The sequence below is a fragment of the Tachyglossus aculeatus genome, chromosome 8, assembly GCF_015852505.1.
Source record: "Tachyglossus aculeatus isolate mTacAcu1 chromosome 8, mTacAcu1.pri, whole genome shotgun sequence".
NCBI classification, from domain to species: domain Eukaryota; kingdom Metazoa; phylum Chordata; class Mammalia; order Monotremata; family Tachyglossidae; genus Tachyglossus; species Tachyglossus aculeatus.
The window spans coordinates 23,262,063-23,289,112 of NC_052073.1; the positions used below are offsets into that span (position 1 = coordinate 23,262,063).

Below are 27,050 nucleotides of genomic sequence, written 5' to 3' on the forward strand. Positions count from 1 at the left end.
GATGTGAAATGGGTTCGGTGGAAAGTTAGATGGCAATGTGTTTTTTATTATAGTTTTCCAAATAAGCACTCATATTGTTGCAGAATTTACCAGTTTTAAAAATTATCTTAATGTGGGAAGATTAATTTCATTCATTCATTCATTCAATCGTATTTATTGAGCGCTTACTGTGTGCAGAGCACTGTACTAAGCGCTTGGGAAGTACAAGTTGGCAACATATAGAGACAGTCCCTACCCAGCAGTGGCTCACAGTCTAGAAGGGGGAGGAATAAATATGTACAAATAAAATAAATAAATAAATAGAGTAATAAATACATACAAACATATATACATATATACAGGTGCTGTGGGGAGGGGAAGGAGGTAAGGCAAGGGGGATGGGGAGGGGGGAATTTCACATTCCAAGGGCACAAGCAATTTTCAAAATTGATTGATTTTCTGGGGTAATAGTAATACTGCTATAACCTGGCTAGTGCTCATAATTGGTTCCATGAAAATAGTGTTAAGCAAAAGACCGCTACAGAAATATAGTTTTCCAGAGGGAATCTTCATGTAAAAATGTTTTAATGCGCTCCCGAGATCCAAAAAATGAATCATACTGATACAAATGTTAAAACTCAGAGATAAAAACACGGTATAGTTACTTGACAAGGTAGCACTGTATGTATGTGCCAGTAATAAAGGATTTTAAATTATGTTTTTAATGTATACGTATGTTGGTACTTTTCAGGGTGATATTCCTGTTAAGCAAAAAGATACCTGTGTTAACTTGCTACAGATCTGTTATGAAATCTTCCTTTATCTACTGTTAATATGAAATGAATTGTAATCATTCTATTCAGTTCAGTTAAAATACCTCTAAAGTGTCGGGGGAGAGGAAGGGAGGTATTTAAGCCAAAAGCTCTGCAGCATTTATTTCAGTGACAGCTTGCTGTAAGAAATACCCACACTAAAAATCAATAGCCCATTGCAAAAGAGCACTAAAAGAAGAATTTAATAGCGGGGATGACTGGACAGTGAATCATGTGTGCTAGTTCAATTTCCAATGAAGTCTGAGTCATACCTAAAGCATGAAAACTCTACAGTATATGTAGTAGATTTGGATCAAACAACCGATGTAAAATTCCGCATGTTGGTAGTAATGAGAAAGAGATATTAAATTTTTACAGGTGTTAACAAAAACAAAGCCCCGAACATGATTTCCTGATGCTATATTGAGACAGACAGACTTAAGAGAAACTATCGTACATCTGTTCCCCCCAAAAAGGCAAAGTATAAAATTGCATAGATCCACACAAGCATAATGCTAGCATATTTTACCAGGAGGGTTTTTTCCTGCCTTTATACTAGATTATTTAATTGCCCCCTGTTCCAACTAAATATCTGCTTCTATGCCAAGTCATAAATCTAATTGTAGACTTTAGACTGGACTACTCATCTCAAGAAAGGAGAAATACAAACTGATGGTAGCAAAGCTATGAAATATACATGAAGGAAAAACTGTAGTAATCTGATGTCTTAGACCTTTATTCTACAACTTTCTCAAAGCTTCTTGGGAAGGGAGACCAAAATACAGTAAAAAACCGATTATCCAAACACAAGTTATCAGAACCGACTAGCCAAATCCAAAGTTGATCTTAGAGGATAATAAATTTATAAATTAGCTTGGTTGACCCAGCAAAGCTGGCCATTTAGACCAAAAGATCCAATTTTGCTTGGTTACTTGAACTTTCAATAATTTGATTTGGCTTTAAGTGAGTCTTCATAACTGATTTTCTGTCAGGTAGGATACTCCTGCTTGTCTAGGTTTGGATTTTGAACCAGCATATTGAAAATCTTTACATCTAAATTTCACAAGCATCAAAAATCCATATTCCAGTCCTGAGGTGCAACCAGGTATATATTTTTACTTCCCACTCTTTCAAGTATTATACAATTATTACAGTAATTATTAAGTGCTGTGTCTATGGCCACACTTTTAAACAATTAGATCCCCTTGCCGCCCAGCCCTTGAAGCCTCTCTTTCTGGACACTGGCTTTCGTCTTGACCCCATTGGACCACTGGTTGCCCCTTATCTGGATTGCTCCAACTATTTTCTTTTGCTTTTCCTTTATCCTCCTTCCCCCTTTCCACTTTCCTCTCCATTTTATTCCTCCATTCTCTTTTCTCTTACTATGGTACGGTATATTCAGACAGCATCCTGTGGCCCTTATACCTAAAGTCTATAAAAAATTCCAATTCCACAGATTGCTTGATTCTCTGGAATCTGCAATAAAAGGTTCTGATACGATTGAATAATACAATAAATACGTACAGTACGTAAATACGTACAATAAATACGTACAATACATACAATATATATGATTGAATGATACCAAACTCAGACATATTCTGTTACTAAGGTCATCTTCAAACTGGTTATTTGAGTAACCAATGTTGTCTAATTTACTTTTTTTTTTTAAACCAGGAAGGCCCTTGGGTACTAGTGGAACATTATGACAATTTACGTTTTTGTAGAGCTGAAAAATCTTTCCCCTGATTAATCTATTTTGTTTATCCATTAGAAATGGAAATTCCAACCAGGCCTCTAAGTTTGACTCTATCAAACAAATGAATTAAAGACATTTTTAGGTTCATGCAGCTTTTCCTTGTGTTCACAGTGACTTAAACATATAAGATTCATTCCTTCAAGTAATTTATGTTGCCCAAGGTTTCTTTTGTCCCTTGAAATATGTAGTGGTCCTGATTGCAAATTCTTTGGATCCGATATTGTTCTGCAGGCTCAAGTTTATTTTTCTATTATTTTATATTCCTAGTTTTATGTTTAAGGATGATTGTTCAAAGAACTCTAGAAATTGACTGTTGCGGGTGCAAATTTTCACCATTCTAGCTTCCTTTGAAGAAGTGTACATTCAGTGCATTGTATCTGCAATGCCCAATGCTTCGTTATTTTGGAAACAATTTCAAATGAGTAATGCTGCCTACACACCTGCAGCAGAGGAGTTAGTTTGTGGTGGGTGTGACTGGTTCAGTTTTACAACACAATACAAAGTACTGTATTATAAAATAGACAAAAATGGTTTCCCAGAGGTGAACCCTTAATAAAGAAGGAGAAAAAGCCTTTTATTCCTGATTGAGTTTTCCCCTGGCTTTGTTTTAAGCCTTTCCAGCTGGGAGGACAGCCAACAAAGAGGAGGGAAATTCGGAAGAGCTGAAAGTTGGAGCCAGAGACAGCAGTGTGATGTCTTTAAAGAACTATTGTTAAGTGGGATTTTTCAAAATGGGGTGTTCTTCCTTAGCCGTTTCTTTTAAAGCCCTCTACCTAGAAGCCTCGGGATGCCCTTGTGAATTTTAAAACACATTTGGAAGCTGCTAGATTTGTAAAATCAGGCGCTTATTAGATCATAGGAAACGGAATTTGAAAATAGCAAATGTTTCTGAGTCCAGTTGTGCATCTTCTCTTGGGCGGACATTTCAGGAAACGGAGAATCCGTATCTTTTGTCGACCCTGGCCCAGGCTTGATCCCAGGCAGCAGTCTGAGGACAATCTCCCTCCCAAGCGAACACTTCCTTCCCACTGCGTCCAGGCATTGTATTCTATTACTGCTGTGTTTAAAGTTGGAATATTAATAAACACTGTATTATGTAAGAGAGCATTTTTGACCAGTTTCTTATTTTTAGGCACAGTATTTAATATTTTTACTAACTGTTGTATCCCAGTGTTTCCTATCTTCTCACCTGTATCTCCCAGGTCCCCAAGCCAATATCTTCTCTTTTTTTCTTTCTTCTCCCAATCACCAAGATCTTATTTTAGGTCATATCTCTCTCATTAATAGTTCTAGAATCTTTTCTGAAATATTAATCTGCATTTCTTCATTGTTAGCTTCCAAATATAATATGTACCTCTCCAACCCTGGATTCTAATCCTGGCTCTGCCACTTGCCTGCTGCGTGACTTTGGGCAAATCACCTAACTTCTCTGTGCCACAGTTACCTCATCAGTAAAATGGGGGTTAAGACTGTGAGTCCCATGTGGGACATGGGCTGTTTTCAACTTGATTAACTTGTATCTACCCCAGGATTTAGTATGGTATCTGGCACATAGTGAGCAGTTAAATCCCATTAAACCCCCTCAAAACTTCTAACCTATCTTATTATTTCCTTTACCAGTGGCAGGATATTATCCTGTTTTAAATACCCGTTCACAGTTGGCTCTGATGCTGATCTCAATAGCCCTGCCGTATTGTCCACTGGGAAACAGGAGATGTGGGTTCTAGTCCTGGTTCTGCCTGGAACTGGGCTAATATGTTCAAAGACCATAAATAATAGTAATAATAATAATTGTGGTATTTGTTAAGCACTTACTATGTGCCAGGCACTGTACTAAGTGCTGGGGTGGATACAAGCAAATTGGGTTGGACACAGTCCCTGTCCCATGTGGGGCTCACAGTGTCAATCCCCATTTTACAGATGAGGTAACTGAGTCCCAGAAAATGGAAGTAACTTGCCCAAGCTAGCTCTCTTCCTCCCTTCAAAGCCCTGCTGAGAGCTCACCTCCTCCAGGAGGCCTTCCCAGACTCAGCCCCCTTTTTCCTCTCCTCCTCCCCATACCCCCCCAACCCTACCTCCTTCCCCTCCCCACAGCACTTGTATAATAATATTGGCATCTTATACATTTGTACAGATTTATTACTCTATTTATGTTACTTGTACATATTTACTATATTTTGTTAATGATGTGCATATAGCTTTAATTCTATTTGTTCTTCCGATTTTGACACCTGTCTACATGTTTTGTTGTGTTGTCCGTCTCCCCCTTCTAGACTGTGAGTCCATTGTTGGGTAGGGACCGTCTCTATGTGTTGCCGACTTGTACTTCCCAAGCGCTTAGTACACTGCTCTGCACACAGTAAGCGCTCAATAAATACGATTGAATGAATGAATGCCCACAATAATAATAATAATAATGATGGCATTTGTTAAGCGCTTACTATGTGCAAAGCACTGTTCTAAGCACTGGGGAGGATACAAGGTGATCAGGTTGTCCCACATGGGGCTCACAGTCTTAATCCCCATTTTACAGATGAGGTAACTGAGGCCCAGAGAAGTGAAGCGACTTGCCCAAGGTCACACAGCAGACAAGTGGTAGAGCCAGGATTAGAACCCATGACCTTCTGACTCCCAGTCCCTTGCTCTATCCACTAAGCCGTATATCCCCGGCCTATCTACCTACTTGCTCGCTATGGTCCGTGCCCCAGTGAGAACAGAACTGGTAGGGATGAGAGTGTGAGCAGTGCAACACAAGCCACTTGAAACTATTTTCAGTTCCTCTGCACAGTCCAGAAGTCTCAGGACCAAAGTTCAACCACAGTTTCTGACTGGAGACTCAGCATGGCAGAGTGGCTAGAGCACGGTCCTGGCATCAGAAGGTCATGGGTTCTAATCCTGGCTCCTCCATTTGTCTGCTGTGTGACCTTGGGCAAGTGACTTCACTTCTCTGACTTCACTTCTCTGTGCCTCAGTTACCTCATCTGGAAAATGACGATTGAGACTGTGAGCCTCATGTGGGACAGGGGCTGTGTCCAACCCGATTTGCTTGTATCCACCCCAGCTCTTAGTACAGTTCCTTGCAGATAATAAGCACTTGACAAATACTATAATTATTATCACCATTACCATCTCATTAATGTGCCTTCTGCTGTCATCTTCACCTGCTGGCGTAAGTCCAATTTGATCATCTCGTTTTCTCCATGCTTTTTTCTTTGGGGGAGAACTTGGCATTTTTGAGCCCTCAGAAGACAGAGGGTGAAAAATCACGTAGCTGATAACTGCCTTGTTAATGATGGCAGGAAAGGGAAATGTAAGGGCAACCATGGATCGAAACGAGGTGGAAAGTCTACAAAATACACGTGTAGAGGATTACTCTTCTTGGGGATTTGCCCAAGATTGATTGATTGATTTGCCGTGGGTCACTTGTTCAAAATGAATCCAATAAGGAGAAACCAAAAGTTAATTGAAGGCCAAGAGTTGGAGCTAGATGTACCCCAGGCAAAGGAAAATTGAGGGAAGCAGGGACTGGAAGTCTTCGGTTCTGACGCCAAGATGGCAGCAAACCTAAGGGAACATGCGGAGAGAAGAGCAATAGGGGTATGTGTTTACAGCATAAGTCTTAGTGGGAAAAGTAATTAGCAGTGGGGAATCTGGAACGAAGCAGACCATCACTTAATAAAACAGACCTCATTTATGCTCCTTATTTATGATGCACTTGGCTCAAGTTGGGCTCCAACATTATTGAACCCACATAAAAATAAATGCTAACCAGGTCTGCTTCTTCTGTGGGCGGTCTGGGGGAATGCTTGAGCTACATCGTAACATTATCTACCGCTGTTCCCTATTTAGGCATATAGACTTCCTCGAGCCTTCGGTTCGTGTATAAGGATCCTGGAGCAGTCCTGCTGGCCATAGTCTGGCACATCCAAAAACCTTAACACACCCAGCCAAATCCCTTTACTTCTTATTGTTCCCAAACTGACCCGTTGCCATTTGCCGAGTCAGGATGATTGGAAAACTCATCCCAGGGAAGAAAGGGTGGTGACTGAAAGCTGTAAGATTCCGCAGGTCCAGATAGGACCTCTCTCTCCAGGTCGATTTTTTTTTTTTCTTTTTGCGGGACCAAGAATTAACGGTTTGGCGGGAAGCCTCCAAAGCAAACCTCTTCCTATTGCAGAAAAAAAGACTTTCGCTTAATAAAGTACCATTTGCAGCTTGAAAGGCTCAGCGTGGTATGGTTACTGCAGCCCAGTCTTGGTCAATGCAGAGCCTGCTCACATGTGAAATGATTTTGATCACAAGAAGGGGAGCCAAGAATACCAGCTCTGGCAGGGGCTTCCTCTGTGGCTTTAGGCAAGTCACCTTACACCTTTTCTTTCTGTTTTTCTTGCATGTAAAATAGAGATGAAAGTCCCTACCTCTCCAAAATATATGAGGAAATTCATTAATGTTTTCATGTAAGCTGCTCAATCTTGAAAGAGTTTTTAGTTCCGAGTAATGTTCAGCAGGTTGATTACTGTGAATCAGTGAAGAAAGCAGATTGGAGTTTTTATTTTTTGCTTTGTTTTTTATCAAGTTAGTGCTTACTGTGTGCCAGGCAGTTTACTATTCCCTGGGTTAGATACAAGGCAGTCAGGTTGGACACGGTCCGTATCCCACATGGGGCTCACAGTGTTAGTCCCCATTTTACAGATGAGGTGACTGAGGCGCCGAAAAGTTAAATGACATGTTCAAGGCAACACTGCGGACAAGTGGTGGAGCTGTGATTAGAACTTAAGTCCACTGACTCCCAAGCCTGGGCTCTTTCCACTAGGCCATGCTGCTTCTCGAAGAGAAGGGAATTTAATATAAAACTTGACCTGAGATTTAAAAAAAAAAATCAATGGACCATTCACTATTTTTTTTTTAATGGGGGGTTGTTTACGAAGAGGACTGAAAAATATAAAGGAAGAGAACGAAGCCATCTTGTTCAGTCGTCGTTTATTTCCTGTTCAGTTTGTAATTGAGAGGAAGCAGGAAAGGATCTCCAGATGGTTTTCTCTCCCCGGGCTTTTTTTTTTTTTTTGGTAGGCTGCTGAAGGATTTTGCTTCTCAGAGCTGAGACAGCTGCTATATTCTGGTGTAGCCAACCCAATATTCTTTTAACCAACTCCCCAAGTTGCTTATTTGGGAAACTCATTGGTGGTGAAGGAAATTCCAAGCTACCTCTTAACACTGAAGTTGTTGGGCCTGTGACATCTCCTAGAAAAGCTGTGACAGCCTGTCTAGGGGATCCTAAGTAGATCAGAATCCCAGAAAAACAGACTTTTACTGCTGAGCCTGATTATATGTTCCTGCAGTTTTTAGGTCCAGGGAAAGGACTGAACCCTCTGGATATAAGATAAAAGGTCAGCTCCCTGTGGGACATGGACTATGTCCAACCTGATTAGCTTGCATCTACCCCAGAACCTAGTACAGTGCAGGACACATTGTGAGCGTGCAACAAATAACATTAAAAAATCCCCTGTAATAGGAAGAGAGTTTCCCGAGTGACCTTAAGGACCTTTCCTCACTTGAACTGGAAAAACATTTGTCCAAGGCAATCTAATTCTGTCAGTTAATAGCTTTTTACTATCTATGGACACCCAAGCTGACACAGCAAACATAAATAATTAGGTTTATAACTTTTCACTCAGACAGTGATCAATTTGCTCCGATAGTTATTAAAATGGAATGGATTGACATTAAGAACTCATTTTCCCTACAAGTAGCTCTGAATTCCTGTTGTTTTTTTTTAAAATTGACTGTTTTCTATGTAGTTACTGTCCCCCAAAAGATTCCTTATTTCACCCATGTGCCTTTTTTTTTCTTATTTTTTATTTGGCCAGGACTTCTAACCCTGGAGGAGTCTCCTCGCGTTGCTGGTAATTGGCACCCTTCCTCGACTGACCATGGCGACTCCCGATGTGAATGTTCACATGGAGGAGGTGGTTGTCGTGACAACACCTGACAATGCAGTTGACGGCAGTGGTGTGGAAGAAGTGAAAACCGTGCTGGTGACTACAAATCTAGCTCCTCACGGGTAAGAAACCGAGCGTGGGGTTGGGCTCTGTGCTCTTCGGCAGAACAGAATTCAGAGTTGGTACTCTGGCCTTCGTTCAGTTATTAAAATTTGGTAATGAGAAGATAAGATTTGGGATTTAGTTTTCTTGACAAGAAATAGACCTGGTTTTGAATTTGAATAAAATATCATTGAGAGTGGTGTGTTTATAAAAGAAAATAAGAGAAGTTATCTTCTGCGTGAAATCTGCCAAGGAGATCCTGCTAAAATGCAGTGATAATACTTCTGACCCATGCCATTTGCCAACAGCAGGGTGACATTCTACTGCTGGTTCTCCCATCAGGAATGACCCGAGAGGGAGCTTTAGAGGTCCATAAGGATTTTTGAGCACAGCAGGACGTTTCCAAGTCGAGTCAAGGTTAGACATTTTAAGGAGGCCCGATATTCTGAGCCTCTGGCTTGCTCATTTTAATTGAAAATACAATTTCCAGGATTGCTTGATAATTCCATCTCAGTTGGCCTGGTCATAGGAATCCAATGATCATGTGTGCATAGGACACACAATTTTGAAATAAATGTTTCAGTAGACACTCATTTTTTTCTCTTTTTTTTGCCAGCCTGTCCAGAGCAAACTAGGCATCAGAAGTGATTGCTCTTTGAAGACTAGTAATTGTTTTAGATCCAGGTACCATTTGCCCACTTACCAAACTGCCCAGAAAATACTGACATTAGCCTGTCGGACAACACTTAAAGCCGTTCTGTTCCCCAGTACAGTTTGCCAAACCCCTGTGTCTGAGGGACCTTGAGATAGTCCCTAGAATCTAGGCAATTTGCCTCAGGGGTGGCAGGGTGGAAGGTGGTATCTCTGGGTACCAGTTTACAATCAAGTAGATTCAGAGGTCAATCAGGAGGGATGCATGACAATATAGCTTTATGGAAAAAAAATGTATTTTCTGCCCAGTTTTAACCTCAAACGTCTCAGCTGTTTTGTGACAAAAAGTCCAAGTGTCAAATTCTCTTGATATTAGTTGGCTAATGTGACATCATTAGTATTAGGAAGACAAATATGGACTCCAGGAATTTTTTTCAACCAGCCGACAGATGTGTCCCACGCAGCTATGGTCAATGACTTTGCGGGAATTGCTTTCTCCTTAGTATCCGTAAGTGGATATAGGAGTAAAAACACGAAGGAACGGTCACGTACTTCTGCTTACTATACTATGAATTCCCAGAAGACATTTTGCTTTCAAGCCAGGATTGTTTCATTTTTCCTGCCCATCCAAATTAATAAAATTCAATAGAACCATCACAAGGAAGTTATGAAACAATTCAAACAAATTAGCCCAGGGAACACAATTTAAGGAACGGATCAATATGATTTTCTCAGCTACTTCAGAGGTGTTGCTTTTGTGTCCCAGAGCAACAAGCCTAGAACACATTTTTGGTGGTGCAAAGTTGAACAAAATTAAAAAGTTCAAACTCTTAGTAGGTTTGCAGCTTGGGCTGCCTTTTCAAAGCCTAAGTCTGCCTATCAGCATCCATTTTACACCATCAGTCAATAATGGTATTTATTGAGAACTTACTTTGTGCAGAACACTATACTAAGCGCTTGGGAGAGTACACTACAGTAGAGTTGGTAGACACGATCCCTCTCCACAGGGACTTTACAGACTAGAAGACTGTTTATTCTCTGCTTAGTATAGTCAGTTCTGTCATAACATGTGTTTCCACTGTATGTTTTGGACAGAATGCTATTGAGGAATAAGGAAGGAAACGTTCTTGGATAGAACATAGTGCACTGTTGGAAAACTGTTGTGCGCACGCATGCTATTAAGGCGTGCATGCTACAGCATGATTTCTCTGAAATTTAAGATTATGTGGAATGCAGTTCCCACATTATAAAACCTGACTCTGTTTTAAGGAAGTTTATCAGATACTGGATTGTAAGGTCTATGAAGGCGGGGACTCCTTATCGTATCTTTTACCAAGAATTCCTAAACATGATTTCTCTGGATTGTAAGATTAGACAGGAATGCCATTTACCGATTTGCCGATTTTTACTTCCCAAGCTCTTAGTACAGTGCTCTGCAGACAGTAAGTACTCAATAAATACGATTGAATGAATGAATTTACGAATTGCTAGAGCTGACTGTAAGGAACTTTATCAGCCAATAAGGTGTATGGGAGCAGGGACTCCCTATCATATCTTTTACTAGGAATTCCTAAATGCCTATGCCTAAAAATGATCTTTCTTCACTAGTTGACCATTAAACTGCTTAGCCCAGTGGCTAATGACAATTGAAAATAAGATTGTCCTCAAGCACAGAGTCTGTGGCTGGCTGTATCCAGCAGAAATGATGTGGATTTGTTCCATGTAGACAGCCCAGATGTATAATTCAGGCCTTGCAGTGGATATTTCCGACCTGAATTATCTGTTGGAGTTATCTGTGGGACAGATCAACTGTAGAATTGGCCAGTCTTCCACTTCACTTGAGCTTTGCAGACCTAGCTTTTGGGGGTTTTCTGGAATTCTGTGTGTAGTTTTAGGGTACTGAACATTGTTCCTTTAAGAGAGAGCGACTGTAGTCCTGCCAAGTTTCTTTACATGGGGAATCTTAACATTCTACCTTGCATAGTTTAAATCTGCCCTCAAAAATCGTAAACCAATTCAAGGCTTTTGCGCGTTCTAAAATCTAGGAAAAGCTTTTTTTTTGGCTTGTTTATATTCTTGCTTGAGGTTGGTGTTTTTGATAGCAGCCTCACTGCTTTGGGAATTACTAATTGGCTTTTAATTTTTGTAAAAAAAAAAAAGGAAAGGGTGTCATAGAAAATTCCAAAGAGATGAAATAAATTCACGCTTCAAAAAAGTTATGCCCAGTCAGAGTATTAATTAGTATTTGCATGCTGTTTTTTTCAGGTTTTTAAAATAATAAAATTGTTTTGCTATTATGAATTCCTGGTTTTTAGAGACAAATTAAGTGGTAAACTATGTTCCAAAGTGAAAACAGCTTTTTTATCAAATGAAACTTCAGCAAAGAAAACCTTTTGGGTCTCCCTAGATCACTGGACTTCTGGAGAACACTGAGATTTGCAAGCTATTCCCACTTCTGCTTTTCCTGTGGGCAGAGAATCAAAAATCTTGCTCATCTACACTAGAATCTCTTAGGATTTTGTTTTCTTTAGATATTCCCTTTCTTGAAACAGACTTAGAAAGCCTGCAGCTTCGAGCCCACTTGAAAAGAGGTTTTATTTGGTTTCCACAAGTGCATCATAATCGTTTCACATTTCTGTCCCGGGCTCCGGACAAGGATGTTAATTTGTGATAGGACGGAGGAGTCACTGGTCTAGTGGTAGTAATAGAATTTATTAAGCACTTATTGTGGGCAGAGCACTGCTCTAAGTGCTGGGAAAGTGGAAAGTGGACTGACCCATGGGTCAGAAACTCCAGATTCTTTTTCGGTTTGCTTCTATGTGACTTTGGGCTAGACACTTAAGTAGTTTTGCTTCAGTTTATCTTCTGTACATATCAGGGGTTTTGAGATGGCAAGTGAGAAAATAGGTGAAATGTGTTGGGTGCTCTTTGGAGAAAAGGCACAAGAATTCTGAAGTTGATCTCTACTATTATTTCCGTGAACCTCTGGCAAAAATTAAGCAGTTGCTGACTTATATCCTGTTTAGTATGTATTTATAAACATGCAAATGGATGAGAAGAGAGGATTAAGAGCTTTGTTTCTCAAAATAAGAAATCTTTCTCTTCAGGAAATCTGAACTCATACCAGATTTTTTTACACTTATTCACTTGTAACTCACAGCAAAGCTTGGTTTGAGACTCCTTCCAGTAACCTTCATAATTATTCCTGGACAGTGATAAGCTTTTTGATTCCCCCCACCCTCTCGAAGAGAAGGAAATTTATTTGGTGGTGATTGGGAGACAAACAGCACGAAAATGTTAAGGTTATTTCTTCCAATACTGACATCCACCACCTCTTGACAGAAAAATAGCCAGATGTGAAGTCAGAGAACTGCTGGGTAAAACTTCACTTGAGAGAAGTTGACCCCAATTACCTTCTCTTTGATGTAATTTAACCCAAAATTTAAGGGTAGAGTACTTTGGATGGGTGTATTTGCTTCTGGAAACTGTTTCTAGAACAAATAGCATTTACATCATTTACATTCATATCAGCAGCAGCAGCAAATATTTTTTGAGGCCATTGAAACCTGACCCTCCAAGGAATTCTGTTTCTTTTTCTAAGGGCCAGATTAAGTAGGTATCATGTCACACATGTCACACACATCAGGTCATGTCACACAAATCCTCCAGGACTCAACCTATGGACCAAGTCTGGCCTGAACAGGTGCTAGGGGTGTACTTTTTAGTTGACCACAATTGAATAAGGGAGACAAAAAACACTTATGTAATTAAAAAAAACCTGTAGTCCTAGATCCAGTAATATCTGAGAACACCTTCATGTACTGAGGTAGTTCTCTGAAGAATGGTATGGTGGGTTGAGACAGAGGTGAAGGTTTTCCATTTGATGTGGCCCTTAGTTTTACTGGAAGTGTAAGTTCAGTATTGTTTGATTTATTCTGTAAGGTTTTTTTGTTTTGTTTTGTTTTTTTGTGGTACTTGTTAAGTGCTTACTATGTACCATTGTACTAAGCGCTAGTACAAGCAAATCAGGCTGGATACAACCCGTGTCCCACATGGGGCTCACAGTCTGAATCAGAGGGAGAAGGATTTAATCCTCATTTTACAGATGAGGTAACTGAGGCACAGAGAAGAGAACTGGCTTGCCTACTAAGGTCATGCAACAGACAAGTGGTATAGCTATGATTAGAACCCATCTTGTTTTTCCACTAAGCTACACTGCTTCCTTAAGGACCTTAATGAAGACGGTTGTTTTTTTTTTTTTAGTGGTATTTGTTAAGCGCTTACTAGGAAGGTTGGGTGTGCCGTCCACAGTGATGGGAAAGTCAGGGATCGGACAGGGTTTGGGAGGGAAGATAAGGAGCTCTGTCTTGGACATGTTGAGTTTAGGTGGTGGGAGGACATCCTAAAGGCAGCAGGAGATGCAAGCCTTGAGGCAGGGAGAGAGAACAGGGGAGGAGATATAGATTTGGGTGTCAGCCGCATAGAGCTCAGCGTTGAAGCCGTGGGAGCGAATGAGTTCACCAAGGGAGTGAGTGTAGATGGAGAACAGAAGGGGACTGAGAACTGACCCTGGGGGAACCCCTACAGTTAGGGGATGAGATGGGGAGGAGGAGCCGGTGAAGGAGACTGAGAATGAACAGCCAGAGAGATAAGAGGCCTAGTGGATAAATCACAAGCTTGGGAGTCCTTCCCAGACTGAGCTCCCTCCTTCCTCTCCCCCTTCTCCCCCTCCCCATCCCCCCCGCCTTACCTCTTTTCCCCTCCCCACAGCACCTGTATATATATATATATGTTTGTACATATTTATTACTCTGTTTTATTTGTACTTATTTATTCTATTTATTTTATTTTGTTAATATGTTTTGTTTTGTTGTCTGTCTCCCCCTTCTAGACTGTGAGCCCGCTGTTGGGTAGGGACCATCTCTATATATTGCCAACTTGTACTTCCCAAGCGCTTAGTACAGTGCTCTGCACACAGTAAGCGCTCAATAAATACGATTGAATGAATGAATGAATGCCAGGCACTGTACTAAGTGCTGGGGTAGACTCAAGCAAATCAAGTCGGACATAGTCCGTATCCCACTGGGGGCTCACAGTCTGAATTGCCATTTTACAGGTGAGGTAACCAAGGCAAAGGGAAGTGAAGTAAATTGCCCTAGGTCACACAGCAGCTGAGTGGCAGAGCCAAGATTGAGAAGCAGTGTGGCTTAGGGCCTAGGAGTCAGAAGGACCTGCGCTCTAGTCCTGACAGTGCCACTTGTCTGCTGTGTGACGTCGGGTAAGTCACTTGACGTCTCTGCGTCTCCAGTCTGCAGATCCGCCTCCCTGGACGGGACAATATTTATTGCAATAAAGCGTCACAGGGTGGGACATGTGAGAAAATGACCGATAGGACACTAAAGCGATTGAAAGGGGCCCTAAGCAAGGAAGGCAGAGCAAATGTTTTAAAGACATACCAAAGCATAGTCTCAAGCAATGCAAAGTATGCCCCACAAGAAAATTGGCTTGTGTTCTTTGAAAATGTTTTGTGAGCAGTGGTAATTTACATTATTGCCTGTCTCCCTCCGTAGACTGTCTGCTTCTTGAGGGCAGGGAACATGTCTATCAACTCTATGGTAATATTCTTTGCCAAGGACTTAGTACAGGGCCCTGTACACAGTGAGAGCCTAATAAATACCCCTAATTGATTGAAAAAAATCCCATTAGTTGAATGGTGGTATTAATGCCTGTCTCCTCCTCTAGACTGTAAGCTCGTTGTGGGCAGGGTACACATCTACCAACTCTGTTGTATTGTCTTCCAAGCGCTTAGTACAATGCCATATACATAGTAAGAGCTCAATAAATACCATTGATTGATGTTACAAGCAATTGACAAGGATCCATTCCAGAACTAGTCCTGATATGAAGACTGCATTGTAAAGGTAAATAAAAAATTAGACTATAATTCCCTCCCCTCCCCTTTCTCTGTCCCTTCTCCTATTCCCAGTAGCTTTCCAGGGACCTCTTCCCTGTGTTCCTCTCTTCCTCCTTTCCATGCTCCAATATTTTCTTGGTATGAATTTTACCCATAATTACACCAGGTGCTGTGATTAAAGTTCAGATGAAGAAAAGTCATCCTCTAGACCATAAACTCATTATGGGCAGAGAACGGGTCCGCTGATTCTGCTGTATTGTACTCTCCCAACCGCTTAGTACAGTGCTCCACATGTGGTAAGAGCTCTAAATCAGCAACAGCAGCAGCCGCAGACAGATGAGCTTGGCAGGCAGTCATTAGGAGGAGATTGCCATCCTTGAGCCAAGACTTCCAAGAGGCATTAAACCCTGCAAGGGGTAGGTATAGCACAGCAGAAACAAGCTGCTTTCACAGGCTCACCATCTGGAAGGCCTTGCCAGCCACATATAGGCAATAGTAATTGTATTTCTTGAGCACGTTCAGTGTGCAGAGCACGGTCCTAAGCCCTGGGAGAAAATACACAAATGGGAATTAAATGTGGTTCCTGTTCCTCGGAGGACTCGTAATCAAAATATAGGTCTTTTCAGCCAAATTACAGTCAATAGCATCCTAGACAGAAATGAAGGACATATAGCGTGTGTGCACATGTGTGTATGTGTCTTACAGTATCATCTATAATTGAAGTTTAGCAGCAAATGTAACAACTTCTTTCCTTCTCGATTAAGTTACTAAATTAAACTTCAAAAGCTGTTTATTGTGCTGTACATAGGGATTTCTAACCTCATACCAAACTGTATTTCTTAACCCATCTCTCTCCCCTGCCTCATTTCACCTGCCTCTTCTTTTTTTTTTTTTTAAAAAAGGTATTCGTTAAGTGCTTACTATGTACCAAACACTGTACTAAATGCCAGAGTAGATGCAAGATAATCAGGTTGGACACAGTCCCAGTTCCACTTGGGGGCTCACACTCTAAATAGGAGGGAGTAGGATTTAATCCTCATTTTACAGATGAGGAAACCGAGGCACAGAGAAGTTAAGCGACTTGCCCAAGCTCACACAACAGACAAGTGTCAAAGCCAGGATTAGGACCTAGGTTCTCTGCCTCTCAGGCCTTTGCTCTCTTGTACTAGATGGTGCTGCTTCTTTTCTTCCTTGAAAATATTTTAAAACCCTTCATGCCCAAGACAGATCCTGAGACATTTGTCCTCCCATCTCTTGTCTCGCCTTCCACACAGCCCTGCCCATAACCGTCCAGACTTGAGCATAGGAAGTATTTTTTTCTTTGGTGAAATTAAACCCGTGATAAAATTCAGAGAGCCGCCCTAAGGTGGTAATTAGAAATACAAAATCAGTCAATCGATGGTATTCACTGAAGCGCATACTGTGTGCAGAGTAAGCGCTTGGGAATGTACATTACAGCATATTTGGGTAGACATGATCCCTTTGCCACAAGGAGGTTACGATTTTCAGGAGGAGAAAACTATTTTTCTCCTTTTCCACATACCCATTTCTTACTCTATTCCTGATCAGCTTATTGTGGTACAGTTTCATGTGTATCTAGAGAGTTATAAGTAGTTTGCTAGTTTCCATACTTCTGTGTTTTGTTAGGAGTTTGTCAGTTTCCCAGTCGATCCAATTGCTTTCTAGAAACAGCTCCATGAATTAAATAGGTTGTCATCTACAGCTGTGGTGAGAACATTCTGTCAGGTGTCTGGGAATGTAATATGCTTATTTTTCTGCGACTTTTTAGTTTCCTTCTTAAATCTTAAAAACTCTTCCAATCTGAAAACAGAGGTTTTTCTGGGGTGGGGGGGGGGGGGGGGGGGGGGGGGAGGGGGGTTAAGTCTTATAAAGCAGCCGATAAATATTTAGAAAAGCAAATGCTTGACAATTTCCAGCTTGTCTTGTTTGTCAGGTCAGTATGATATGGAAGAGCAGTGAACTGTTCCTTGTCTTCTCTCTGGATGTTATCCTGAAACAGAATCTACTACAGAACTGCACTCAGTCAGAAGGACCTGGGTTCTGATCCCAGCTCTGCCACTTATCTGCCGTGTGACCTTGGACAAGTCACTTCACTTCTCTGAGCTTCAGTTCCCTCGTCTGTAAAATGGGGATTAAGACTGTGAGCCCCATGTGGGACATAGACTGTGTCCAACCTGATTAGCTTGTATCTACCCTGGGACTTAGTACAGTGACAAGTAGGTAGTAAGCGCTTAACAAATACCATTTTAAAAGAACAAGCAAACAAACAGCAGACAGCTGGCTATTTAAAGGGCCGAAAAATAATTTGCCTATACTTGGGTTGGAGATTGCTGTTAGCCAGCAGTAAGGTAGCTTGCCTGAGACTGAGATTTAATCTAGCATGTGCAGTTAAAGAGCAGAGAGAAGCTAATCACTCTGTGGGCTCTGAGTTCTTTCTTTTCATGTCTGCTTCATGGATTCTCCTGGGGAGAAACTCAAGAGCATTCCTCTCTGACGAAATGCCAGCAGCTCTGCTTCCCTCCCACGGCTTTGTCATGGCAACTAGCTAATGTGAATACTTGTTGGGTGGTGGGACAGACCACTGGGACGGGAAAGGCTGATTTCTCCGTCTCCCTCCCTCCCCCCCTTTTTTTTCCTCCCCTTTCTCCTCTTCTGTTATTAGAATGCGGAGTCATTCTGCAGTTATCTGCCTGGGGACCCATAAATAGAGAAGGAGAAATCCACAGAATTAGCCAACTCTCTTTTTAGGTGCCTCTTTGAACATCTGTGGGAAATAAATGGAAAAGTAGCCTTTTCTAGATTACCCAGCATTGTCCACAGTCCTCTTCTCCAAAGGAAGTGGACGATTGAATGAATGAATGAATGTTTTTCAAAAGGAGGATGAAGAGCAAATTCTAATTAATTAAATTGAGAAGCAGCATGGCCTAGTGGATAGAGCATGGGCCTGGGAATCAGAAGAAATGGGTTTCTAATCCCAGCTCCGCCACCTGTCTGCTGTGTATCCTTGGGCAAGTCACTCCACTTCTCTGTGCCTCAGTTACCTCATCTGTAAAATGTGACTGAGGACTGTGAGCCCCACGTGGGACATGGACTGTGGGCCAACGTGATTAGCTTGTGTCTACCCCATTGCTTAGTACAGTGCCTGGCATGTAATAAGTGCCTAACAAATGCCATAACAAAGTTCCCTCCCTTCTAGGGTTGCCACAGAACATTTTGCACAATACTAGGTAATGAGTTAGCATTTGACAAACGGGCACAACTTTTCAACTTTTCTTTCTACTCCCTCCTACATTCAGCTGACATGGTCTACTAGTTGCTTGCTCTCCTTTAATGGATTAAAAGGATAGCTCAGAAAGAAAAGTTAAAGTATGTTGGTGGAGAAATAGGTCATGGTTCTGCATTCTCTTACAGCTGATTTGTAGAGTCGTTTGTCAGCCACCCTGGCTCCGATTCTGCCCGTCTGTCCACCGTATTCTTGGAAAATCTCCAAATTTAGCCCAAATATCAAATTAGAAGGTAAAATCAGTAAGGCAGGGCTGGCCACGCCGCAGTTCCTTAACACAGTTCCCAATGATGAGCACCAGATGACCATGTCCTATTTCACTGCATTCGGATTTCTATTTGAGCTGCTTGAGTTTCTGCAGAACTGTACTTGAAACCCAGTGGAGAGCTCTTCGTATTCAAAAACCGTTTCTGCAATCTTTTTTGTAATTCATCACAATAACCCTGTTGAGAGATGTTTCTTTAAATCCTGATTTTGTGAATAGGGAACAGAGGTGCAGAGTGGTGAAGTGACATGCACATGAAGTTAGTAGCATCCAGTTCTAACAACGGGACAAAAGGGGGTTCTCTCACCTTTGTCCAGTGTCTTCTTTCTACCCTGCTTCATAGCCTCCTCAGTTTCCGTATCAAGATATCAGCGGCAGGAACGGTGAACATTAATCTCCTTAGGCTTTACTTACCTGCTCGTTGTCCTTTGCGTAGAAGCGAAAGAACAGTTTATTTTGAAATATGTACCAACTGTTGAATCATCTACATGTACCCCAGAGCCCCAGTGCGTATCAAATTCCAAGTTGTGGTTTTAATAAACTCTGGTTTATAACCTGGTTTAAAATGGAGCAAAATTCTGCAGTGTTGGGAACTGATTAATTCTCCTTTCCAGTACCATGTCAGTGTCTCCAGGCTCGGAAGGATTGTTGCGATGATAATTAACCTTGGACCCATGCATCCCATTATGTAAACCCAGGTCATTAATGTTCCCTGGAAAGGCAGACCGTACAGTCTTTCATTGTCACACAACATCTTTAGAGTCAGCCTGCCTGTTCCTCCCTCCTTGGAGGAAAAGTAGTTTCTTTTTAAGAAGAATGTGGTACACACAAGGCAATGCCAGTATGTCCTGTGGTAGTTTCCTTTTAGAGTAGTGAGTTTCCCCATAGATAAGGTATCATATTCTCTCTGTCCTCTAGCTTTCTAATTTCTCAGCAGGCTCCCATTAGGAGAATGTGGACATCACACAGGATCTTGGGATTGGGATGAAATAGCATACAGTGGTTTACAGACAACCAGCATGGTTCAGCGGGCTCACCAACAGGTTAGAAATTTGGATGTGTGAACTCTAATCTTGATTTTGCCTAGTAACCTGCCTCCTTAATCTTGGAAAGCTGTTTTAGTTTTCTTTGATGTATAAAGGGGAATGGGATCAGTTGGAAGGTGTCCGATCCCTGAATTTGCATGTAAACTGTAGAAGTAAGATTTTATGTGATGATAAAGGCTCTGTTGAACAGATGGTCAAATTCTTTTTTTTTAATGACCAAGAGCAGGGATAAGTCACCAGTATAATTAAAAACGGGAGGCTCTGGCATCATATTTCATTTATTTTAATTAATTGATGACATACACATGAATTTTCCCAAACATTCAAACTAACTAAAGACTTGCCCACTTTCAGGAGGCAGTGTTTTATAAAGATTACCAAAAATCATTAATAAAATCCTTTCCATCATGGGAAATATGTAGAAAAAAAAGAATAATATTTTTATTGGAGTGAGATTTGATACTGTAGCTCTTGAGAATTAAATTCTCTGCATGAGCAACTCGGAGGCTATTACAAGAGGTTTCAGCTGTAACTTCTGTGTACAGAGAAAGCAAGAAACTGAACTCCCTGTTGCTCAGTATGCTTTGCAGATGAGTGGAAGGATTAAGCTCAGAACAGCCATATTCTTTTCCTTGATTCCCATCTCTGATGTGTCCTTTTATGAGGAAAAAAAACCCCAACCACGTATTAGATGGATAGCCAATGTATTTATTGAGTATTTACTGTGTGCAGAACACTATACTAGCCCTTGGGAGGGCACAATACATCAGAATTGGTAGATACATTTCCTGTCCAGGAGGAGCTTACAGTCAACCAGGGGCAGAGCTGATTGCCAATGGTAAGGAGTTTGTGTTGGATGCGGAGGTGGATGGACAGCCACTGGAGGTTCTTTGGGAGTGGGGAGATGTGGACTAAACTGTTTTCAGAAAAATGATCCAGGCAAGTGGAGTGAAGTATTGTCTGGAGTGGAGAGAGGCAGGGAGGTCAGTTTGGAGGCTGATGCAGTAGTCAAGGCAGGATGGAATAAGTGCTTGGATCAACAATGTAGTTGAAAGGGTGGATTTTGGAGATCCTGTCAAGGTAGAACTGACAGGATTTGATGGTTAATATTTTATTTTGTTAATGATGTGCATATAGCTTTAATTCTATTTGTTCTGACGATGTTGACACCTGTCTACATGTTTTGTTTTGTTGTCTGTCTCCCCCTTCTAGGCTGTGAGCCCGTTGTTGGGTAGGGACCATCTCTATATGTTGCCGACTTGTACTTCCCTAGCGCTTAGTACAGTGCTCTGCACACAGTAAGCTCTCAATAAATACGATGGAATGAATGAATGAATAAATGAATGATAGAATATGTGGGTTGAAAGAAAGACGTGAGTCAAGGATAATACCGAGGTTACTGGTATGTGAGTCAGGGAGGATAATGGGTGGAAAGAGGATGAGTTCTGTTTTGGACATGTTAAGTTTGAGGTATCAGTGGGACATCCAAATAGAGATGTCCAGAAGCCAGAAGCAAATGCGAGATTGCAGAAAAGGAGTGTTTCCCTATAATTAATTGGAAAAAAAGATCTTATTTTGTATCATTGCTTGTAGCCTCAACACAAAAAGGTCAGCATGGTCAGTGAGCTGTACTACAAACATCATTAAAGCTCAAGCTCAAGTTTTGTCTAATATTTTCCTGCTTGGTCTCTGTTGATTTTTCCAACTCCCCATTTTAGAATGAGTGGTAAGGTGTCAGCAGGGTCTCCAGAATGCAATGACAATCTCAGAGCAATTTGAACAAATTCATAATTCTGGATTTTAGACCACATCAAAGCTTTTTGCTAACAATAAATAGGGTTTTCCAAGAGTTGATTACAATAGATTCATTCTCATGCAGTTGCGTTTTCTGAGGCTTCCTAGACCTATTACATGAAGTTCCCAGCACTTCCTTAAATTTAGGAGAGAAAATGCTGTGTGTTGAGCTTGAATATTATCCCTTAAATTGAATAATGTTTTACATTTTTTAATGGTATTTAAGTGCTTACTATGTGCCAGGCATTATACCAAGACGGGGGGAAGATTCAAGATAGTCAGATTGGACACGGTCCCTGTTCCACATAGTACTCACAGCCTTAATCCCCATTTTACAAAGGAGGTAACTGAGGCACAGAGAGGTTAGTTTCTTGTGCCAGGTCACATAGCAGACAAGTGGCAGAGTCAGGATTAGAACCCAGGTCCTCTGACTCCCAGGGTGTACTCTTTCCACTAGACCACGCTGCTTTCTCATTCCCAGTGTGGCCCTGGGAATCTCTTCCCTGGAGTTCAGAGTTGGCTGACTAAAAGTTAAGAATCTAAAATGATCTCCCCTAAATCCCCCATGATTCTGACAAAGATCGGGTGCTGGTTTGGGGGAGGGAAGTGGTTTCCTGCTTCCTGTGGAGAGAAAGCAGAAACCTTTTAGCTTAAAAATCATCAACACATCATCACCTCACCTGAGCTACATTGAGCCCCAGTTTTGAATTCAGTTCATGAACTGAATTCAAGTCTTCTCTGTGCCCTTTGTGCATTTGGTATACACCTCACTCTCAGCCCCACATCACTTACGTACATAAGTATAAATTATTTATTTATGTCAACAACTGTCTCCCCCTCTAGACTGTAAACTCACTGTGGGCTGGGAAGTTGTCTACCACCTTTGTTGTGTTTTTGGAATGCCTATTACAAGTTCTCTGCACACAGTGAGCACTCAGTAAATGCCAGTGACTGATGGGTTGCTTCTATAAGAGTTTCTAATCTTGTGGGAAGCAGCCAACTCATCTGGCTACTTTCACCATCGAAAGGTCCAGAGAATCAGAGGAGCCACTGTCGACTGTGACCAGGCTCCGGAGGCAAACCTACAAAAAGGCATTCGGATCGTTATGAACAATTGTGTAGTCAGCACGGCACTCTGAACAGATGACAAGCCTTGAAAGGTTCTGTACCAGCCAACACTCGGAAAATCTCACGTATTCATCCAGCTATTTCTCTTCAAATTTTTGTTCCCAGGACAAGGTACGACCCTTTCGGTTTTAGGCTATAAGCTCGTTGCGGACAGGGTGCCTACCAATTCTGTTTTATTGTATTCTCCCAGGCGCTTAGTCCAGTGCTCTGCCCACAGAAAGCACTGAATACACGACGGATCAAACGATCCTCCGCCTGAGAGAGGTGCTGACACGCACTTTCACATCTTCCGCCCCTCTCCCCCCAACTCCTTGAGTCCCCTCCCAAGTGGCCAGAGATTATCCGCTGTTCTGAAGAGGGAAGAGCAGTCTTCCGCCCCCTCCCCACAACTCCTTGAGTCCCCTCCCAAGTGGCCAGAGATTATCCACTATTCTGAAGAGGGAAGAGCAGAAGTGGAAAGAGCCAGGTTTTGGCCCCGGGCCAAGCGTAGACAAATCAATCCCAGCCATCCCCCCTAGTGCTGTGGATTCCCACTCCATTCTCTCTGTCCTTCCCTACCGGCTCCACAATTGTTGGAAATTAAGGGGTGGCAGGCTGCTCCCCAAGCTTGGGTGGGCCCCCCTCCCTCCCGCCAGTGATGACCTTGGAGCCAGTGCTACAGCTGGGACGGTCCAGCTCCACGTCACCTGTAGAGCAGCTCTTGTGGCCGAATAGTAAGGAGTGGGGTCCAGAGCTGGAGTTGCCTTGGCTTCGGTGTCCTGCAGTTACTATTAGTCCACTCCTGGAAGACTTCCTCCCAAGCCCAATGGCTGCTGCCTTACCCTCCCTGCCTCAATGGCAGCGCCATGATGGCAACATCCCCGGAGTTGAGGGAGCTGATTGTTGAGCCCCTACCATGATTTATCTCCACTCCCGTGAGGAGTGGGAAGTGGGAAGCCCATCTAGAAGATGAGGACAGGGTAGGAAGACAGCGGGAGCAGGTGGAAGAAGGTGGTTGCAGGGTCAGGAAACAGCCTAGAAGAAAGGGCGTGAGGCCGGGAGTCAGAGGGCCTGGGTTCTGATGCCACTTATCTTCTGGGTGACTTCTCTGTGCCTCAGTTAATGCATGGATAGAGAGCGAGCCTGGGCGTCAGAAGGACCTGGGTTCTATTCCTGGCTCCACCACTTGTCTGCTGTGACCTTGGGCAAGTCACTTCACTTCTCTGGGCCTCAGTTACCTCATCTGTAAAATGGGGATTAAGACTGTGAGCCTCATGTGGGACATAGACTGTGTGCAACCTGATTAGCTTGTATCTATCCTAGTGCTTAGTACAGTGCCTGGCACATAATAAGCATGTAATGCATACCATTAAAAAAAACCAAAACCTTGGGTGCCTCAGACATCAGTCCCAAAGACCTAGAGGTGAGGTGTATTTTTAGTTTTTTGCACTTCGTGGTAGGCCACAACCCAAGCAGTTGCCCAGCCCTGCCAACTAGCAAGGTTCCAGGATTGCATGCGTATGAAAATTTTCATCAGCAACACAAAACCAAAAGCAGTCCCTGCATTCTGCCATTTAGTCAGACAGTGCACTGGAAGACAAAGAAGTAGGAAACCAAATGAAGAAAACCAGCATATTTTTGGGGAGGCTGAAAATGAAGTGATGTCACGATATGAAGCACAGGGCTCAAGTGAAGCTTTTCCAGCTGTACTGACGTCAGCCTTCCCTCTGGCTGTTTAATCTGGTCCTAAGCAAACATCACAATTGTCTTCTCAGGGAGGTTCACCAGCGTAGTCTATGCACCTCCCTCCATCAGATGACAAAGAAAAGGTCACAGATGAGTTTCGGGACCATCTGCTAGCCCCCAAACAATCCGCATCGTGACACAACTTTACTGGATGGGTCCCGTGAGGAGATGAGATGGCATTAGGATACTGAAGCAACTGTTCCGTGATGAAGAGGATAGGGAAGGGCATAAATAGGGAAGCAATGCAAAATACCTTAAACCCACCAGTGATATGGATCTGGGGAGACAGTAACACAATTCAGATCTGCCTGGTGTGTTACCCTGAGAAAAGTCTAGCTCCCTTTGAGGAGAGATTTGAATCCCAGACAGCTGAAAATAACAAAAATTCAATACCCAGCTAAACACAGTCTTGAAACAGGAGCAGTCCGGAAGGGATGACTTGGTTATGCATGGGTAAAGTTTGCCAAAAATTATGTCATCTTTGACCATGGACAACTTTATGTAACACAGGTGTCTCAGTGTGATAGATAACTGTGGAAATAGATCCCAAAAGTATTGTGTTAACCCTGTTGTTATACTAAGTTCATTGTTTGATTTTTTTTCTGCCCCAGTTGTAAGTAGGTACTTAGCTGGGTGGTAGTAACTAGAGGTTGTGATTGATCATGTATTTTCCCCCTCGCCTGGTAAGAAGTACAGTAAAATTTACTGTGATAAGGCCCAAGTTGTGTCCTGTTTCCTAACTTTTTTTCATTTTACTTGCTTACCAGGGGTGACCTAACAGAAGACAACATGGAAACTGAAAATGCAGCGGCTGCAGCGGCTGCTGCCTTCACAGCTTCCTCTCAGCTGAAAGAAGCAGTCTTAGGTAGGGTCCTCGCATAGCATTTGTGTCTCCTCTAGACTGTAAGCTCAGTGTGGGCAAGGAACGTGTCTACCAACTCTATTGTATTGCACTCTCCCAGTCGCTTAGTACAGTGTTCTGCACACAGTAAGCCTTCAGGAAACTCCACTGATTGATTGATTGATTGTCACTCCCTCACCTCAACTTAAGCACTGCTTAAGTTGCAGGGAAGCAGCTGGGCCTAGTAGACAGACACTCTGGGAGTCAGAAGGGCCTGGGTTCTAATCCCAGCTCCACCACTTGTCTGCTTGTGACCTGGGGCAAGTCACTTCACTTCTGAGCCTCAGTTACCTCCTCTGTAAAATGGGGATTAAGACTGTGAGCCTTATGTGGGACATGGACTGTGTCCAACCTGATTAACTTGTATCTACTCCAACACTTAGTACAGTGCCTAGAACATAGCAAGCACCTAAATATACATTTAAATTATATATTATCATATTATTGACTATTTACTGATATTCATGTCTGTCTCCCTCTCTGGATTGTAAACTCATCTGGGGCAGAGAATGTGTCTGCTAACTCTGTAGTATTTTACTTTCCCAAGCGCTCAGTACCATGCTCTGCACATGATAATAATAATAATGATGGTATTTGTTTAGCACTTACTTTATGCCAAGCACTGCTCTAAGCTCTGGGTAGATACAAGGTAATAAAATTGTCTCACATAGAGCTCACAGTCTTAATCCCCACTTTACAGATGAGGTAACTGAGGCACAGAGAAGTGAAGAGACTTGCCCAAAGTCACACAGCTGATAAGTGGCGGAGCCAGGATTAGAACCCACAACTTCCCACAACTCTGACTCCCAAGCCTGTGCTCTTTCCACTAAGCCACACTGCCTCTCTTTAGTAAGCATTCAATAAGTACCATTGATTGAGAACAAATACCACTTTAAAAAAACGGCTGCAAGGACAAAGTGCTTTGTGCCTGCCCTAGTTTGATCATTCAGCTATTTTGAAGCAGGCTTTGAAAATAATCTTAAACTGAAATCTCATCTTTCTAGTAATAGTAATAATTATGGAGCTTGTTAAGCACTTACTATGGTCCAAGCACTGTTCTAAGTGCTGGGATAGGTACAAGTTAATCAGGTAGGACCCAATCCATGTCCCATCTGGGGCTCATAGTCTTCATCCCCGTGTTACAGATGAGGTAACTGAGGCCCAGAGAAGTTAAGTGACTTGCCCGAGGTCACACAGCAGACGTGGCAGAGCCGGGATTAGAACCTAAATCCTTCTGACTCCCAGTCTGTGCTCTATCTACTGAGCCGCGCTGCTAGGTTTAGAGTGTCCAGCCCAGATTATGTGTTATATGTTTTTTGTTGTCTCCACTAGCAGCCTTCATTTGCCCTGAGAACTTGAGTGGAAGAATTGCAATCCTTCCCTCTACTGGGCTACGTGATCAAGTGGAAAGGAGTTAGAACTAGAGATCTGCTGCCCTCTCCTGTTTTGTAGTTTATTCCTCAGAGCTCGGAGGTATCTTTGCCATTCCATCTGTATTTATCACTCCGTCAGTTGTACTTATTGAGCACCTTACTGTGCTTTAGAGCGCCGCCATCAAATCCTGTGTATCCAAGAATGTCAGCCAGGTTTCATTATTACATTTGCCTGTCAAAGTTAAAAGCTCCGTCCCCTGAAAAACGTTATGAAGACGTTTCACTTATTTTAGCCAAAAACCAGCCTTGATTTTCCTTTCTCTAAAAGGCTCTTAATGTGATCGTGGGCTTTACCACT

At 42.3% G+C, this 27,050-nt stretch overlaps 1 protein-coding gene across 3 annotated transcripts in view; it reads left to right on the forward strand.

The window, feature by feature from the left end:
• Positions 1 to 27,050, forward strand: part of GMEB2 (glucocorticoid modulatory element binding protein 2) — a 56,866-nt gene that overhangs the window by 8,956 nt on the left and 20,860 nt on the right. The window contains exons 1-3 of one of the 3 annotated variants that reach the window (XM_038750440.1): positions 1,893 to 1,925; positions 8,418 to 8,611; positions 25,186 to 25,283. In XM_038750440.1, the coding sequence (XP_038606368.1) occupies positions 8,481 to 8,611; positions 25,186 to 25,283 (229 nt within the window). In that variant the 5' untranslated portion in view covers positions 1,893 to 1,925; positions 8,418 to 8,480. Of the gene's footprint in view, positions 1 to 1,892; positions 1,926 to 8,417; positions 8,612 to 25,185; positions 25,284 to 27,050 lie in introns of those variants that run through there. The other 2 variants (XM_038750438.1, XM_038750441.1) reach the window with 2 other exon arrangements.